This window comes from Ptychodera flava, chromosome 22, assembly GCF_041260155.1.
Source record: "Ptychodera flava strain L36383 chromosome 22, AS_Pfla_20210202, whole genome shotgun sequence".
In the NCBI taxonomy this organism is placed as follows: domain Eukaryota; kingdom Metazoa; phylum Hemichordata; class Enteropneusta; family Ptychoderidae; genus Ptychodera; species Ptychodera flava.
In genome coordinates this window covers 17,665,190-17,683,832 of record NC_091949.1, presented here as the reverse complement: position 1 = coordinate 17,683,832, position 18,643 = coordinate 17,665,190, and the positions used below count along the sequence as shown (strand labels likewise).

General features: G+C 39.3%; 1 protein-coding gene across 1 annotated transcript; it reads left to right on the top strand.

Annotated features, from left to right (window-relative positions):
- Positions 1–4,448: 4,448 nt before the first annotated feature.
- Positions 4,449–16,795, top strand: LOC139122843 (diencephalon/mesencephalon homeobox protein 1-A-like). Its single transcript, XM_070688650.1, has 5 exons — positions 4,449–4,580; positions 9,609–9,752; positions 14,053–14,231; positions 14,450–14,933; positions 16,001–16,795. Exons 2-5 carry the CDS (start codon positions 9,611–9,613, stop codon positions 16,366–16,368), a joined length of 1,173 nt encoding a protein of 390 aa, XP_070544751.1. The 5' UTR covers positions 4,449–4,580; positions 9,609–9,610; the 3' UTR covers positions 16,369–16,795.
- Positions 16,796–18,643: the final 1,848 nt, after the last annotated feature.

Here is an 18,643-nt window from a genome sequence, read left to right as displayed (position 1 = left end):
GCCGTGGGTCCTCTATCGCTGCTTACTGGACTGCATCTAAGATCCAAACGACGAGATGCATTGATCGCAACTCGGGCCCTTGGGCACGGGGAACGGAGTGGAAAACGAAATACGCGTAGTGTTAGGATATATTTTGCAGTAGCACCTACTCACAGACAAGTTATCCATAGAGATAGGGTAGTATTACCAGATCTAGTACTTCTTTCGTCCCATCTAAAGCATTCGATAATTTGATTATTTTCCAGTCAAGTCAAAATGGATTGAATCTAGACGTTTTATGTAACAACAATCTTGTGTTTCTCAGTAGTTGGGAGTTCAAATCGAAAGATGTTACTTCCAAGACAGTTTTTCTCTCCCAGATAGTAACATATTGATATGGCATCAGCGATCGGCATTACTGCCAATTACATGCATGGAGTATTGCCATTGATGTCGTTGAAATTGATGATGATGATGATGATGATGATGATGATGATGATGATGATGATGATGATGATGATGATGATGATGATGATGATGATGATGATGATGATGATGATGATGATGATGATGATTATGATGATGATGATGATGATGATGATGATGATGATGATGATGATGATGATGATGATGATGATGATGGCGACGATGAGGATGATAATGATGTTGTTGTTGTTGTCGTCGTCGTAGTCGTCGTCGATGATGATGATGATGATGATGATGACGATGATGATGATGATGATGATGATGATGATGATGGTGGTGGTGGTGGTGGTTGTGGTGGAGATAGTGCAAGACGACTTATACCTATCGTAATGGTTTACAGTTAACCGGTATCTTAAAGGGCAATGTTAGTAAACAAGCAAATGCGCCAACAAAAACTATCCCGGGTCGAAGGATGTACAGCACCACCTCCGAAAAAGTTCTTTTACCACACGCGAAACAGGCAAATTAAATGAAATTGACTATATCATAAATATAACCGTCTTGAAGCCCTAATACACAGTTGAAAGGAGAACATTAGCGGAGAGCCTGTCGATAGTGATCTATATTGCCCTAACTCCATATCCTTGATGTAGTGGGTATTTGGCGCTTTATCCTTTTCCAAACTTCAAACTTCAAACTCTCAAACTTTAGTGGGCAAAAGGGGCTTTTCAAATCCGTGACGATATAATATGTGTATACAAACATACACGGATGCACACTGATAGATAGACATATATATATATATATATATATATATATATATATATATATATATTCTATCTATCTGTCTGTCTGTCTGTCTGTCTGTCTGCCTGTCTGTCTGTCTATGTATCTATCCATCTATCTATAAAGCATTGCCTGTACCTCGAAATTCTTCTGTTGAATGCCTGTTGGTACCAGAAAGAAAACAGAGACCACTGCCCTGAGACCACAACTTTATTAAGAAGGATGGACTTGTGCTTTGGTGGATTATGAAGAGCCCGGATGAGTGTTTCTCAAGTACCGCCAGCTTTATCATTTTAAATGGATTTATTGTAATGCTCTCTCGCCTAACAACTTTCGCATAATGCCATGCTTTTAGCGGGGGCATTAGCCCGAGAAATCTTTTGGAAATTTACAGAATTTTTTTTTCATGTCCCAGGACAGTCACATAGCAAACACGATGTTTTGAAACAAAAACCTGCAGCCTTTCTATCCTGGCCAGGACCCGCCTCCCGACGTCCTACTGTTGACTCAAGGTAAAGCATGTGTACGGTCCCCTCATCTTAGTGAAGATTCGTGCTTTTGCAGTGAGCCTTTAGATATGGCTTCCGTTTGTTGAGTCACAGAGACCAGCATTTTGTTAGCAGTCTCTGCCAGTCGAATTTCACCTATATAAAATGATGATGAATGCAAGGAATGATGGAACAGTTTTGCACATGACGTCATTAACCGTTTTACTTCAATATTCATCAGAAATAAAGAACAGGTATTAGTATTGTAAAGTTGTCTCTCTTCCTTCCCGCTTAGCAGTTTTAAGTCGAAATACCTCTTCCTTTGTGTCCCAGTTTGTCCATCAGCAAGTGATTATCAGATATTTTCTTTGCACGGCCTTGGATCTTTCAGGATAGTTTCTCGGTCTTAAATGTGGCGTGAAATTATATTTGAAACGTTGATTGATCGATGTGGTCAGGAGTCTTTGTTCTACAAAAAGGAAACAGTGTTGTTAAATCGCAACAAGCCGATCTAAAGTTTGGTTACTATTGTCGATTAAATAAACTTTCGAGTTCGGAGAAAGGCATTCACCAACCGAAGAGTTCTGAACATTTGGGTTCAGTAGGATTCCACTTTTTTTCTAATTAATCGATCCATTGATTGATTGACAGGTGACTCTCATTTCATTTTTCCGCGGGAAATTTACAACAGAGTTCTTTTTTTTCATTCAAGAGGTGGTTTTTCAGGGGGTGGATTGTTTATCGCCTATTACATCGCTAACATATGTGTGATTTCACAGAAGGACCCGGCTTTGTCACAGCTTCCTCACCGCGTGATTTCGGCGGGAATGTCAATTTCACGATTCACTGACGTGATCTGCGTGCGACGGAAATAGTAAAAAAAAGGCATCCGTTGAAACACGGGAGCTAAAACACCCTGCCCGCGGCTGTACAACGACACCAATAATTGCCACGAATTAAGATCACACGTTATCGTCTTAATCACCCCAAAACTGAACGGTACTTGAAAAAAAACAAGCAGGGACTTCGGTTTCCACAAGAGAAACACGACAAGGGCCACAGCCCTCTGGAAAACACACCGCTTACTGTCTAAGAGAATAAAGCCCATTAAGAGAGTAGAAATTCTTTCAATACCCCGAAAGATTTACACAAGCAAAGAAGGTTTTTATTCTCTTTGTAAAGGCTCCGTATACCTTCGCCTAATTGATCTAAATAAAACACTCTCTTTCCCCCCTATCAGCTACTAGACCTCTCTGCCGGCTCCCGCTCTACCATATTCTCCCCGTCATCTTATTGCAAATTAAAACCGCGCGTTGACTTCCGACCAGGTGTGATAACAGCATATTGAAAGCAAATCTTTCTCCACAGACACTGAGCGTTGTATTAAAGACAAGGAAAGCTCATTAACTCTATAATAGGTGCCGTGTGACGATTACAGACAGCTGAGGTGTCAGTTTCATCTTAATGCTATTTGTCTTTAATTTAACTGCGTCAATTTCTTTTCAATTTAAGTGAGTCATCTGATATGGCGGACTTTCAACCTTTCTGTAGAATTGTGTGGATTTACATTTTGGTGTGTGCGTCCACAGGTTGCGATCTCATGAAATCCGAGGTTATCGAGCGAAAGCATGCGTTTAAATGTGCAGCTTAAAGTTGGCCGAGTGGAGATAGGGTTTAATCAGAAAATAGACCTCCATTCCAACGGATGAAATGCTACAACTCACTTTGAGATGGTCACGTGGTCTTGGGGGACGCTTTTTATGCACGCCCGAACCAGTATGTTCGTTTGCTATAGCACTATGGCTTTATGCACGCTGTATGGAGAGCTGATCAAAGGCATATTCCCTCCACTTGTTATTAAACGTAATTTGACCTGGGAGACTTGACTACTTTGTGAAAGAAATATCATACCGTAATTGCAGTTAAAATCTCAGTCAGCTCCATAACTATTCAGACTGTACTTTCTATTTTTTCTGTGTGTATTTTTTGGGGGTCTAGGTTTCTTTTTCATATCGAAATGGGTTTGCCTTGTATTCCAGCGTATATTAGAGAGAAAAAGACTATGCGCTTATTTTCTTGAAAAAAAAATCTATATATATATACTTTCAAAAGTTGCAGTTATTCTCCTTTTAATATCAGTGGCCATAAGCCAGACTATTTTTAACTTATGAATTATCACTCGTCTACTTCTTGTCCCCGAAAAGCAATACAAATATTTTACTTCTCGACGGCCATCACAAACTAGTATGTACGCCCTGGTATGGCGACATCTCTATAGAAAATAATACAAAACGGCTTTTTCTTCGATTCGGAGTCAATACTTTGCATAAAATCTGTAGCTGGGTCAATATAAATCTCTCGGAGTCGTTGTATATTGACCGCTATCGACAGCGTGAAATGTACACATCGTGTTTATCCCTCAGTATCGATGATGCGCGGTTGTTGGTTGCATTATGGCTGTCAGATGCACAGTAGCTTGATTTCTGGCTAATCAAAAGTGATCGAAAACATCGCGTGATTCCATTTTGACTCAGAGCTCTAGAACTTCCTTAAAACACATCAAGTATCTTGAAAAGACTCCTCTGGCATATAGCGTGGAGTCAATAAAACGGAGGAAAAAGATTTTGTGTCAAATACCAAAAAATCATAACATATGTAGCGAACGAAATGCGGTGCGCCGTAACGAATACGCCTATACCACTGAACGAATTCGAATAAAGAGAACAGGGATAAACAACACTGACTTAGGGGGTTAGGTGATATGTTGATATTTGGAAACTAAACATTATCAGATGAGCTTACAGTGTAAGGCTACTCTAGAAGTGACTTGTCTGTTACTCTCGAAGGAACTCGGATCGGATCCCGACGAGGCAGCAAGGTAGAGGTACCTGCGATCCACAGGTAAATCTAACCCCTTATTTGTTATTAAGTTGACATGTTCACAGCCGAGCACCCAAGGTTGAGATTCAGTTAGGTACATAATTGATTATTTCATTAATTTTGCATTAAGTCTTATCGGCTACTGGAATTGCGCTGGTTGGATGAAGGGGAGGAGCTGTATTAGTCTAGTCTTTTCTAGGTCTGGGTTATAACTTGCTTGACCGCCTTGTCCAAAACAGGAATGCCAACTGTATTGACACCGTCACGTTGAGCATCGGTGTGTTCACTTGTTGCCTTGCCGGATCTGTGGACGAATCAGTGAAGCTGGAACGAGTAGACTGCGCCTGCAGTGGTCTCGCTTCCATGTCCGTTGACAGAAGTCGCTGACTGGAACATTCAAGTTCATGTAATGGAAAAAACTTTTATTGGCAGTTCAAGTATGCTGGTCTCTTTCGCTGTACGCGCTCTTAACAATCTAGTCGCAGTGAAGGCCCGCGCACATTTAAATGGTGAGCCTGTCCACAGTCCCTATAGAGGGACTGTGACCTGTCCAACAAACTCGAGATTAACCGTTGTGCTGGTAAATTGTTCTAGCGGGCTACAGGAAACGGTAGCCCCAGCTACTACCAAATCGTTTTAATTAAACAAACTTTAGCCTTGGACGGTAATAAATTGCAGAGACTTCAAAAACTGTATCGTTTTTCTACTAAAACCAAACATTTCGTTCTCTGTTACGGGAGGATTCACTTGCCACCAATGCGAGACTAGTGGAACTCCCGTCATATTGACAGGGAAAAAAAACTGTCGCAGGCTTATCATTTTCGATTGTTACCTGTCAACTCATCTTCTAAAGCTTGTCTTGTGTACATATTTTGAGCGTTAATGCATTCGTGAAAGAATGGAGGGTAGCACACAGCCACGATAGTTTATTTGACCGTGCTATTGTGGCGCTGCGCGTCAGTTTGATGAGCACACATGCTATGTACATATAACGTGAAAATCAGCCGCGGAATCCATCAATATTACCTCACATGGATAGATAATCCCGGAGTTAAATCTCGCCATTAGCATGAACGTACACAGTAATATCAATGTATACTTGCCACTTTCACAAAGTATTGTCGCCGAGCTTTCTTTACTTTGACACATGTATAGCAGAACAAACTTAGCCAACCTTTAAAATTGGAAGGTAAAGTTTATACTAATATGGTACAGGACCCAGGCAGCCAAAGAGCCCAGCGTTTGAACTTCGTGGTCAAATTGCACTGGAGGTTAAATATTAAAATTTTGATCCAAATTGCTGTGTCTTTTTTATTATTTTATAGAACAAGGAATTTTCAAAGCCTTTCCATGAAAATATCCTGTTAATTACCTTAGCAAGCGCCCGCACAAAAGGATCTGATTTAATATTTTGTTTCCAAGCGGAAAACACAAATTCTACTTTATCCATTTCAATTTTTTTCAGTCGCTCTCTCACGGCCAAGATGAAATACGCTGTAGATCACATCGGTTGGAATCTTGGTTTGCAGTACTTGAAAAGTTGAAATGTCTTCTTAATCAACGTCTTAGAAAATAAATGAAGCACTGCAGTGCCAAATATCGTAAATATATAGTGGTCGAAACTGAACTTGAGACGGAATACCTACACGATTAAACTCTCTTAAAAACACTTTTCATTGATGTGAGTCAAGAACCTTAAATTCCCCAGGAAGGCCTAGAATGTTGATATTTTTTTTTTAAATCGTTGACCTGCACCTCGCCTCCAGGTGTATGAGCGCCGTCAACACGCGCGGGTGACAGAAAGCCTAAGTTTGAATTGAGGGAACATAACATACATTTTCTTTTCAAATTTTGTGTAACTTTTGTGTAACTTCGACGCACTACTGATTTTTAAAAGTTTCTCAGCCTTAACCATGAGATGTCTTCTCACAGAGTTTTCACGGTGAGTGGCCGACCAAATTCAACAGCTTCTCTTGACCTTGTCCTTTGGACAGAATAGGGTGCGCGAGCCGGTTGCCTCGGACACGGCGAGTCCTGTATACTGAACGGAACGCAACGGCACCTGTTTGTGTTGCCCTTTCTCGTGATGTTTTCGGAGATATTCGGGCATATTGTCGTCCTTCCCCGTGACATTTTCGGTGATATTCGGGCAGATTGTTCGTCGAAACTTGATGCTGTAATAGTCAATCTTTTAGTGCCAGAAACGGTTTATGCCGTTTGTTAGCACACATTACATCGTGTCACAGCGGAGCACAAGTTGTCATTGTATTACCACAAATTAACGCTCAGCCATCACATCGATTTTTAAATATTGTTTACGATATCTACGATATCAAGTCTAAAAAGTACACTATCATAAATCACTTGTGTGAAGTGTGGCCACTGCCGTTTTGTTACAACCATGAAATGAAACAACTTGAAATGAACAAACAAGTTTTGATATGTGCTGAGTGTTACCGCGGTGCAGTGCAGAATTGTCTTGGCGGCGTTGCTGGGTTCTATCATGATGGATATCGTCACAGTTGTTATTTAATAGAAGCAATACCAAAGGGTGAAAAAACTGTGATTCGGCGTCATTCTAATGCAAGTATTCGCTAGTCCTGTCATAACAGACTGTACATGTGAATTGTGCGATCCCGGGGTCCGGTCGAAACGAGCCAACCATTTTCTTCGGAAATTTCTTATTGATACGTCCTGAGCCCGAATTCAGCTATGAACGCCAATATTTACAGCGGTTTACTGTGTAAGTCAAACAATACAACTTCGTCAAAGGAAGGTTAATTGTGTGTTTAAATTATGAATAATGGCCGTTGCCATAGGTAACAAAGTGATCAATCCCGAGAAATCGTTTTTTCGGGTGAGGACTAACGCGCGCGAAAGGCAGTACTTTCCTTCAGTCGATGACAGTTCCTGAGTGATCGAATTATCGTATTTTAGTACATTTCCAAGCACGAAAACTTTAGATCTAGAAAGTTTAACGTAATATTTATCGATTCGCTCCGAAAAGACAATCAAGAGTATTAGCTTTTTTGCTGCCTGCGTGGCAGTTGCGTTTCCGAATTGACGCGTAGAGACCCCAGATTACGAAACCGCCATCGAGGCTCACGTCTAAAGCACGACTGCAAACGCGAGAGAATTCTTCGATCGCCAAAGAAATTGAACAATTATTGCATTCATACCTGCAAGGGAGCTAAAAACTGAAAATACAGCAATATCCTATTAAATTTTTAAGACTGAGTGAAATTTTCTTTTTCTGCTGTGATCTAATAGAAAAAAAGTATCCCAATCGATATTGGCGCCTTTTGGTAGCTTTAATGTCATCAAACACACAACGGCAGCGCAGCGAAGTTGCATCGATCCCTGTCGAGCTATACGTACAAAACTGTTTTGTTTTCTTTCCCCTTGCCCTTATAATTGTGTCAGTACTGGGGATATGAAACGTATTATGGTGCGAAGACAGCGCACAAAGAAAGGCAAATCAGATATAAATCTGTATAAGGCCAATTATAATTGATGCATTTGTGCAACCCCGGCCACTTAACATCGATCTAACTTTTCACTAGTCGCTTTCCTAATTACGTCAGGCGATGTGTATAAATTCCCTTTGTTCCCATGGATCGAATTTTTTCTCCTTTCTCCTTTCTCGCTCTCTCCCTTTCTCTTCCTTTTGACGGATAGCATCAATAACACGAGACAACATCCCGTGTTTTGCCGCCCCAAAAACCGTCGTTAGTTATGTATTTTGTGCTGTTTTGTTTGTTTCCAGCGTCATCAAAAGGTTCGACACGTGCTGTTGAAAGTTGCTTTTAATTTGAAAATATAGTTTCATTCATAAAAAAATAATAATTACGTTTGTCTTCGAGTGAAAGTCGCTTGCTGGCACGATGACAGGATATAGAGACCGGCAACTGTGTAGTCGGTTATATCAGTTTCCATGGCAACAACACTTGAGGGATACTTAAAACTAAAGGTATTAATAGTACCGGACTTCAAAGAGCCGCGTTTGCCCAACGCAGTCACGGCGCGGGTAAGATTCACACGTCTTTGCGCGATCTTCGCTGAGGACTCGATAAACAACAAAAATTCTTTACCAACATAGGGGTATGGAAATCGTTTAAACATATAATTATACTTTCTTTGTTTAGAGTATTTGGTATTCTACGATCTTCGACATTAAGTGTGTTTACAATGACCGAGGAACGTAGCCTCCAGATCTCTGAGCCAACTATACAAAAGTGGGACGCTGAACAATGACTCTGCGGATAATTTAATCAGTTCGATAGCACATCTAAATGGGAGACTTTCACCGTCGAGGGAATGAGCTTGTCTGTTTTTATTCTTGATTAACGAAGACTTTTTCTTCACAAACTAAATTATCCCAGCCAACCCTGTTTACAGTGGGAACGTGTTTAAAGAGAACAAACTATAAATTAATATTAGACCAACACAAAATATGTAATGTGATAAGTTTTTTTTGTGACGTGGGTCCAAAAAAGAGCAATTTACTCTAGCCCTTTTTGACGAACATTTCTTTACACGACTGTACATCTGTCATTTTTGTAATCCGATTTTGCTGCAAACTCAGGCGTGTCTATATTGTAACACCAAATAATGTTGCGTCCCGTTGCTGACACATAAATCCGAGCGAAGCTGCAAAAAAGTTTGAGGGGATTCGCTTCTGAAAATTAACAAATGTCATTGATGTCATAGTCATTAAAAACAACGAATGATTGGAAAGTTAATAAAGGTTTATTGCTTTTAAAGGACAGCTATGAGTGGGAAGATTTAAGCTTATATTACGTTTAAAAAGTGCTGTTCAATCGAATGGTTGGCGCTCACCTTAGAGGGCGCCGGGAGGAAACGAGGAATTCGTTGAAAACCAAAGTTCAACTTATTTCTCTTGTCTGGTTTTGGTTCATGTTAGCCAATATTAAACGAAATTGCGTAACAATTAAATGTCTTTTCCTCTTCGGGATGGCTGTTTCTGTCGGTGGGAGATGAAATGTTGCCACGGTGCTGACGCCTATCGCCTCGTTCCGTCCATTACAGGCATGCAACAGTTCAGTGGGTTCGGTGGCTACAACATGAATACCTTGGGCTCGATGGGCGCCATGTACGTTCACCAACAGTCGCACAATTCCACAGAATTCCGTCCGTCAGTGCCCGCCTTAACCCTGGCTGAACGCCTGGCAGGTAGGTGTTTACCAACAACGTTTGATGCTCTGAATTCGAACAGTACTTTTGTAATAATTTGTCGCTTTGTTTACTGTTGTAAAATTTACTATCTGTAACGTTTGATAATTTTTCTGTTGTATTTGTGTATTTGTAGAATATTTTCTCGCCTGTGCCAAAAATCATTTTGAAACGAGCAACTGTTCAACTGTCAACATAGTCTGTGTGCATGCAATGTTCAATGTTATTTTTACGAATAAATGTTAGCCCGGATCGAGTAGAACTCATTTGCCAAGAATGGTGAATTCTACACATTCAAGGGAGAAAAGAAGAAACGATATTCATTTTCCAGAACAAAAATTATGAAAATGTAATCAAAAGTCATAGCCATAGTGTAATTTAACCACTCTGTCATGTCACTTTAGAGCTTTCATCTTCTGTAAACTATTTTAATGAAGTTCAAACACTGGACAACGTAGTGAATATAGTCGGATTTGACAAACGAAGGGAATGTTATTTCAACACGGGCATTTAAAGGTTGTGTTTGCTAAAGGTAATTGCCTTCATCTTAGTTAATGAACTCCCAGGTTTACACAGAGGGGATAAGACACGTCAAATCCGCCCTTGTTCTGTAACTTCCACACCTGCGTAAACTGAGCTGTTCCCCGGGCTCATTTCAGACCCATTGCCCTTCCGTTGTCACGTCAGCAAGCCGGAATTAAGCGATTCATGCAGAAGATGTTTGATGAGAAAAACAAGAGTGGATTTACTTTAGCAAACCACAGGAGCCAGGAATAGAATTTAATTGAATCGGGAACATTCATTAATTTTTTGGTTTTTGTCTCCCGTCAGTTCCTACCATTGTCGAAAATTAGAAGGACAGTAGCTGTAACTTTTGGTGGCATTTTTTCCACTTTTTTAAAATTCTAACCACAGTGTCTTGTCGAAATGCATGTTGAAACATACAGTATTAATCTTGTCGACACAGGCTATACAGGTGTAGACCGCATTGTCATTTGTGTTGTTCAGACTGGCCAATTTGCGTCGGTGTAGCACCGGTGTTCGCCCTGGGCCGACGTAAAATAACCAATGTGGACACGCTGAAATGTGAATCGGACCGAAATTCAAATGTAAACAATAACAATAAATTTTACACTCAGAGACGCTATGTAACATTTACAAAAAAAAAATAGTTGTTTCAACATGCTTTGGATGGGGACTCAGAAAAAGAGCTCGCAATTGACAAATATTAAAAAGGTCATCCAATTTAAGTCTTAGCTACTGGTCCCTTAATGTAAAAAAGTAGTTTATTTTAACAATCATAGCAAATAATTGTTTCTTTACTTTACACCCACCTCATTTGACGAGACAGTGGTGTGCTGGGGGGAGGTAGGGGGAGAGATATGTGCAGTAGGCACACCCGTCCGCCATATCTGATGCTGTGAAAGAAATTAAAATGAGAAAGTATGAAACCATGTAAAGGTGGCACAGAACGAACACTTTGTACACTGTTAATTCATTTGTAATTGAATTTGTTCTTAAACCGAATGATAGCCTGGGGACGAATATTATTCACATAAAAGAGGCCATCGTTGATGTACACGGGTAAAACGATTAAGTAAGTAACAGTCTAAGTCAATCCAGACTTAAAAGTGCCCAGGGTGATTGACATGTCGTTTGAAAGAGCGAAAAGTGCTGTAGAGGTAATGTTCATTTCAGTAATTGACATCGCTGTTAATTTCAAACTTTTCGCCTCCACTCTGTTTTCGTTTCCCCTGATTTAATAATCGGGGAAGATATGTGCGACCGCTGTACGTAAACTTCCTAACACATTGACTACCACAACGGCGAAACCATAAACGTTACTGCTTGTTTGCTCAACACGAGCTACCACTCTTTTCCAATCACGTCCAAAACTACCTGCAGCCTCACACCGGGAGTACGGTTCACACTACTACGTAAACGCTATTCGGGATTACTGAACATGCGCAATTGGATATCTATATGCTTTGTCATCAATAATTATACTATGTAATATAAATTTATATACGTACAACTTGTGTGTATATATATATATATATATATATATATATATATATATATATATATAGCATTATATATATATATATATATATATATATATATATATATAATATATATATATATATATATATATATATATATATATATATATATATATATATATATATATATATATATATATATATATACGAGCAGGACGTAGATTGATGTCTTCATCGGACTGGCAGAGTGCTCAATAGTTGAACTAGAGCTATAGGTAGATGAAAGTCCGGAGCTGGATTATTAGATTAAAACATTTATTCGCTACTCAGAGTTTCGTGCATCTTGCGATGCAGTCATCAGGCAACTGCCAAATACAAACCAATACATTCTAGAGTAATGAGAAAATAGAACAAAGGCATTCTGAATGGAACATATCGTGATGCGCGTATATACGCGCGCGTATACGTGTTTAATTTATGTGGGATAGCAAAAATCTTTTAGAGTGCCTGCAGCACGAAATTAGCTCATTGCTAATGAGCTAAATTAAACAACTTAAACCCCAGTGAAGAGAATAAGACAAACTGCAACTGCAATAATAAATGCCCGATGAATGGTAGTTGCAATGATGAACACATAATATACCAAGCGGAAGTCATTACATCGGACACAAAACAAACTTACATCGGACTATGTGATACAACATTTAAATTTAGATATAGAAACCATATTTGCTCGTTCAAAAACCAACGCTATAAAAATGCAACTGAGTTAAGTAAATATATTTGGAACTTAAAAGACCAGAACATTGAGTATGAAATCAAATGGAGAAAGGTAAAACAAGCTAAGCCATACTCCAATACCAACAGAAGTGCAACTTGTGTTTGTGGGAAAAGTTTTTTATCATATGTAGACCAACCATGGCAACGCTCAACAAAAGAAATGAGCTAATTTCGTGCTGCAGGCACTCTAAAAGATTTCTGCTATCCCACATAAATTAAACACGTATACGCGCGCGTAAATACGCGCATCACGTTATGTTCCATTCAGAATGCCTTTGTTCTATTTTCTCATTACTCTAGAATGTATTGGTTTGTATTTGGCAGTTGCCTGATGACTGCATCGCAAGATGCACGAAACTCTGAGTAGCGAATAAATGTTTTAATCTAATAATCCAGCTCCGGACTTTCATCTATATATATATATATATATATATATATATATATATATATATATATATATATAATATATATATAAAGCATTGTATCGCTGTGTACATGTACGAGGAAATTATCACTTCACTTCAAAACTGTCACTTCAAAACCAAAGTCCATTGTGTTTGAGTCACATTCCAGTCACAGCTAAATGCTTTGATATTCACTGAATGAGATAGTCTATTCGAGAAAGTTTAAAATCTATGGGCTTCCTTATACCACCGCCATTTCATCAAATCGACTTTTTGATTCCCAATTATAATTAAGGTTTCTGTAGTTCCAACTTTCTATAATACCTGAACATCGGAAACTATGTGATGAAGAGATCATATGCATCATGTAAATTGGGCAAACACTAATATATCCTTTAAAATTTCAGAATTTGAATTCTAAACGCCTTTCAAACGACCTTGTATAGCGCTGTTCACGGTTACAGGTTTGTTACTAAATATAGCTGTACGCGCGCGACATCGGACACGCAGCTTGAAATGCGGACAAATTTTATCAATGTTGCATGCGTGGTTTTTTTTGCAGCTTGTACTCTGAGTCGTGAATATGTTTTTTAGTATTCACTGGTACACTAGCAGTCGCCCACTGAGATGTATTTTCGTCGTTCTTGCATGCGTAATTTTCAAAAGCGTAATCTAAAAATACGGACAAATATTTATTTTTGCATACTGATGAGAGAACAGTGACGTAAACTGTGAACTGCCCTATTCCATACAGGTTATACTCGGACTAACAGAAAGTTGAATTTTCTTCAAAGGCTATAAATCTAGAATTTCAGTTCGGCATATTTATCCCTTTGTTGACTTTTTTGTTCAATTCCCATGATATGGATACATTTTAAATATAGACAGCTGGGCTTTCCACGCTTCCACTATTCCAACAATATGACATACCATTTCATTCTGAGTTTTATAGAGACACCACATGATACTCGTACAAGTTTTTAAACCATCAAGAGTAATTTCCAGTCAGGATAACCACCCACCAGTTGTCTCTTTTCTAAAAATATCTTCAGTGTGACTAAACTGGTTTGATCAGAGTCTCTTTTGCATTCATAAAATTTTGTTATTCGCTAGATATTATTCTCGAAGCTCGTTATGGCGGACACCATCGGAAGCAACGCCGCAGTCGCACTGCATTCACCAATCAGCAGCTTGCAACTTTGGAGAAGACTTTTGCAAAAACGCATTACCCGGATGTCGTAATGAGAGAACGGCTTGCCATGTGTACAAATCTACCAGAGGCCAGGGTCCAGGTAATTTTTAAAATTTTTGTTTCGTTGTCGTTTTTGCCAATGTTAAAATTCAAAATAGGAGGTTGTAATCGAAACTAGTAAACTTACAACTCTCAGATGAACCTCGTAAGCAAACTTCAAAGCGAAAAATACCCGGATGGAAAAAGTTGAACAAAAGAACTTCTGTGTCACAACACTGTCCCAACTCTGATTTTAAATCGAAAAATTATGTACATTAGGTCTGGTTCAAGAATCGACGTGCCAAGTTTCGAAAACAGCAACGCCTGAAGGCTAAGGAGGGTGCGTCGAACCCAGCAGGTCAAGGTGACCTAGACCGGCCTGGAGAGGTTGGAGGGAATTCCGCTGCCGAAAAGACCGAAGGCTTGGGACAGAAAAGTGATAACGAACAGACGGTGAGCAAAAATTCTGCGCAAGACGTTGAAAGGAATCACTCGGATGTCGAATCGGAAACCGAGGATGAAAACCTTGTGACCTGTCAGCGTGACAACGAAACTGAAGGCGGCTGTAATAAATTGGAAAGCGAGGTGAAGACACAGGCAAACTCCATGGAGGATGAAAATGCTTTGAAATTGAAGGAAGATAAGAGCGGTACAATAAGCGGTGAAGCTGGTGATGACCAAGAAGATGCTGAAGATCTCAGTAAATCAAACCAAAAAACGGACAAGAAATGTGCCGCCCATGCTCTCCGAGCGAAGATTAAAGGTGAGGCAGCATGATGTGGTTGTGCCACTTCGGTAAAATTCGGAACGGTTCGGTACAGTTCGATTTTTGTTCAGTTCGTGGCTGTATTTTGAGAGGTATCAGTGGACGATCCTAATTTGCCACCATTTGCTAAGTGTAACCACTGGCTTTGAGGGCCGCATCTTTGAGGGTCTAACATATGTGTCCCTCGAACTGACAAAAGTTGCAATTTGCCCTTCTTCAGTAACCTTTTTAATTTATGTTGTTTTGGTCCGACTATATTCCCTGAGAAGCTACATTTTTGGTTTCCCATCAAGACATACCAAACATAGACAGAAAGGAACCATTAACAAGGATACACTTTTCAGCGCACTACTTTACCAGGGAATATCTTTCGAATTAATACCGTGTTTTACACGTACCTACGCATCGAAAACGTTTGTAAAACAAAAAACTGCAACCATGTTTTGCATCCGATTAGGGAAACAGAATTTCAACATTTATTCTGTTCTGTGCCTCAATCAGCCAGATTTTTTTGTTCTATTTTCCGATAGTATGATGGTTAAATTTCACAGTATTCTCCTTTTCGCCAGTCAGTATGTGTAAGTGCTGACTTCGAAATTTAAAAAAATCTTTCACTCCAATTACAAGCATCAAAAAGACCTTGATTATGTGTGTTTTTTGGTAAAGAGAATTAAGCGCCACCAGCGGGCATTTTGAGTCCACACACATTCTGCCCAAATATAATTTCCAAAAATGACGTCAGTGTCAGAGGTTAATTTACAGGTGAATTCAACTATCGAGTCATTCTCATCGGTTCATTCTATGACAAAGATACAAACAGAACGTACGCTGACGAATATACACAGCCATAATTCGCCTTGGTTTGCCTGGCACGACCTATGTGTTCGGTCGTTGCTGTGCATATAGTTAAAAATGTCGAAGATTAGGCCTACGTGCGCCAAGTGATGCAAATGGGAATACGACTGCCAAAGTAGTGACGGCGCGCCTGAAAGCAGTGGAACTTCCACTTTAAGTCATTTTAACAAAACTTAATGTGATGGCTATTTTTGTTTCCTTCTTTCCAGGTCAAACACCCCCATCTTCACTTTGCTCATTCCAGCCAGCCGGCGCACCTCCGATGACGTCATCGCAATTTAGCATCCTTCCCTATTCACCGCATCTGCAGGTTGCAACCGCGGGGCATCCCGCGTACATGTCGCTCTTCAGGCACCCGTTACATGTTCCAGGGCCGCTGAATCTGCAGTTTCATCAGGGCATATTGTCTCCTGTGGCCCTTCAACCTGGCTGGAGTTACTCCGGAAACCAATCACCATCACTGCCGCTGCCACCTGCCTCCAACACCTTGCAAATCAGCAGTATTGACAGTCTGCGCATGCGTGCGAAACAACACGCGGCGACATATGGACTACCCTTCAATGGAGCTGAGAGCTAAGATTTGTTTGAAAGAGACAGTGGACACATATTTCGACGAAAAAAATTCCATAAAAGGACGACTTTATTAATCGATTCAAAAACACCCGCTTTGGCCTTAAAGCGAAGTAAACCGTCTCTTTCGTTCGTCAAGGACGATATATAGTACACTTTCAAGCTGACACCATAAAGTAGAGAGACGAAATTTGCGAAATTTGATTAACCCTTTCACCATTATACTTCGGCCCAAGTCCGTTATTAACAATGGTGAGTATGGGCCTCCTTACAGGAAATCGGGGTGAAAGACACCCAAAAAGGGCTTAAGGAATGGATAGAGTTCGATGCCAGGAATTTTTAATTCTAGAATTAGAGATTGCAACGGTTTCACTTTCATATTTTTAAAAACTTTCATTAAAGTTAAGCTTGTCACTGTCGTGTGTACATATCAATATGTCATCGTTGTGTCTGTTTATCAATAGAGTGTTCTCTGTATGTCTCTGGCGAAAACGGAGGCAAAACATCGACTTCATAAATCTTAAATCTGATATTTTCAAATCGGGCAACAGTTTTGTCGATTGGTGATTTTTGTCACACTTTATGCAACTTTGGACATGAAATCGTCTGATAACTCTTACAACGGTCACACGCTGTTTGGGGGGATTTTGTGTCTTTCCATATTGCCAGTTTCAATGAAATTCAATTATGTTCTCTCTGCTATTTGAGAAAACTCGAAGAAACTCACTTCCCTCCGATACTAATCACAAATAGAGACCTGTCGAACAATTTTAAAAAGTAGTCGTAACAAGCTTTTGAAGCATTCACTGTTCGCAGGATAGTGTGGTCGATAATTTGTTTGATATTTTTGAAAGTGAATTTTTTTTACTATACGAAAATCGAAGCATGTGAGGCACATCATTAATATTTTACGGACGATGCAGTTTACACTCAAACTGTGGAACGAACGACTGGTGTATAAAATGAACGCATGAACCGGACAAACAAAACCACAAAGACGTAACATACCATTCCTCATTCACTAACAAGCATTTATTCAAAACTTTTTGAGGTGGAATTTCGACTGAATGCTTTCATCAAAGTGTCCTGGTGAATACGACATCACTTTTGATATTTTGTAAACATAGCTCCACCTGTAAAGATCTTTCAATTAAGAACGTTTCAAAGATGAAGGAATCTAGTCATCAATCATGGGTTAATTAACAGTTTTAACTCGAAAGGGAAGCAAATAAAAGTTTCATTGCAGTTTTTTAAGTGCTAAAACTCATTTATGTGTGTTAAAAAGTGAAAACCACCGATACCAGTAATCAAGCAAGTACCTAGACCCCTTTATCCCCTTCATCAAACTTTCCGAAGATATATATATATATATATATATATATATATATATATATATATATATATATATATATATATATATATATATATATATATATATATATATATATACATTATACATACATATTATATAGATATAGATACATATATATGCATACATACACAAACAAATTTGCAATTACAGGTAGGCAGGCGGATAAGTATGTATAATTTTTTTTTTACCCTTTGAGTGCCAAAATCGATTTTTGTTGCCTTTATACAATATAACGCCAACAATTTCTTTCAGATGTAGACAATTTTGGTCAAAAAGTGTAGCTCCTGAACAATTTTGCCTATTTGGTACAAAACCATGGAAAAAAAATTGCAGAAAATTCATAAAAATTGGTAAAATGTTGCCCTGACATTTTCGGGGGAAAATTACAGTGCTCAAAGGGTTAAAGCTACTTTCACATAATCTCAAATTCAATATCGTTCGTTTGTTACCAACTGCAACTTGCGCTTATGGCACTGATTTCAGCAGCCTTCAACAAAACTGCCGATTTTATAAGGAGCAAGGAAAGGTCTTTCGCCTATTTGAAAAATCTTTACTTCTCTCCATTGACTGGTAATCCCATGATGCCATGGCGAGAAAACTTCTTTCAGTGTTTTGCTCTCACAATTCTGTGGATTCTCTCTTGCTCGGACAGACACATCAGTCACTTCAGGAAGGCCCATAAGTCGATGCTTGATATACTTTATCGGCTTGTACGAGTACAGTGGCCGCTTTCAAACTCTTTAAATCATTAATTCGCTCCTTTCGGACAAGTTACAAAATAATACGATAAAATGCTGGCTTTTAATGTGCTACAATATCCGTTTCAAAACTCACGCATTTCACAAACCATTTAATCCGGCCTCGCAGTGGAAATTATGCAATCGTATTATTTCAGCTGAACTGATTTCCA

Bases quoted from the DNA above. Each gene is read 5' to 3' on its own strand.
- LOC139122843 (XM_070688650.1), top strand. From the start codon at position 9,611: ATGCAACAGTTCAGTGGGTTCGGTGGCTACAACATGAATACCTTGGGC. The intron at 9,753-14,052 runs GTAGGTGTTTAC...GTTATTCGCTAG, and splicing joins CCTGGCTGAACGCCTGGCAG to ATATTATTCTCGAAGCTCGT. The intron at 14,232-14,449 runs GTAATTTTTAAA...TATGTACATTAG, and splicing joins TACCAGAGGCCAGGGTCCAG to GTCTGGTTCAAGAATCGACG.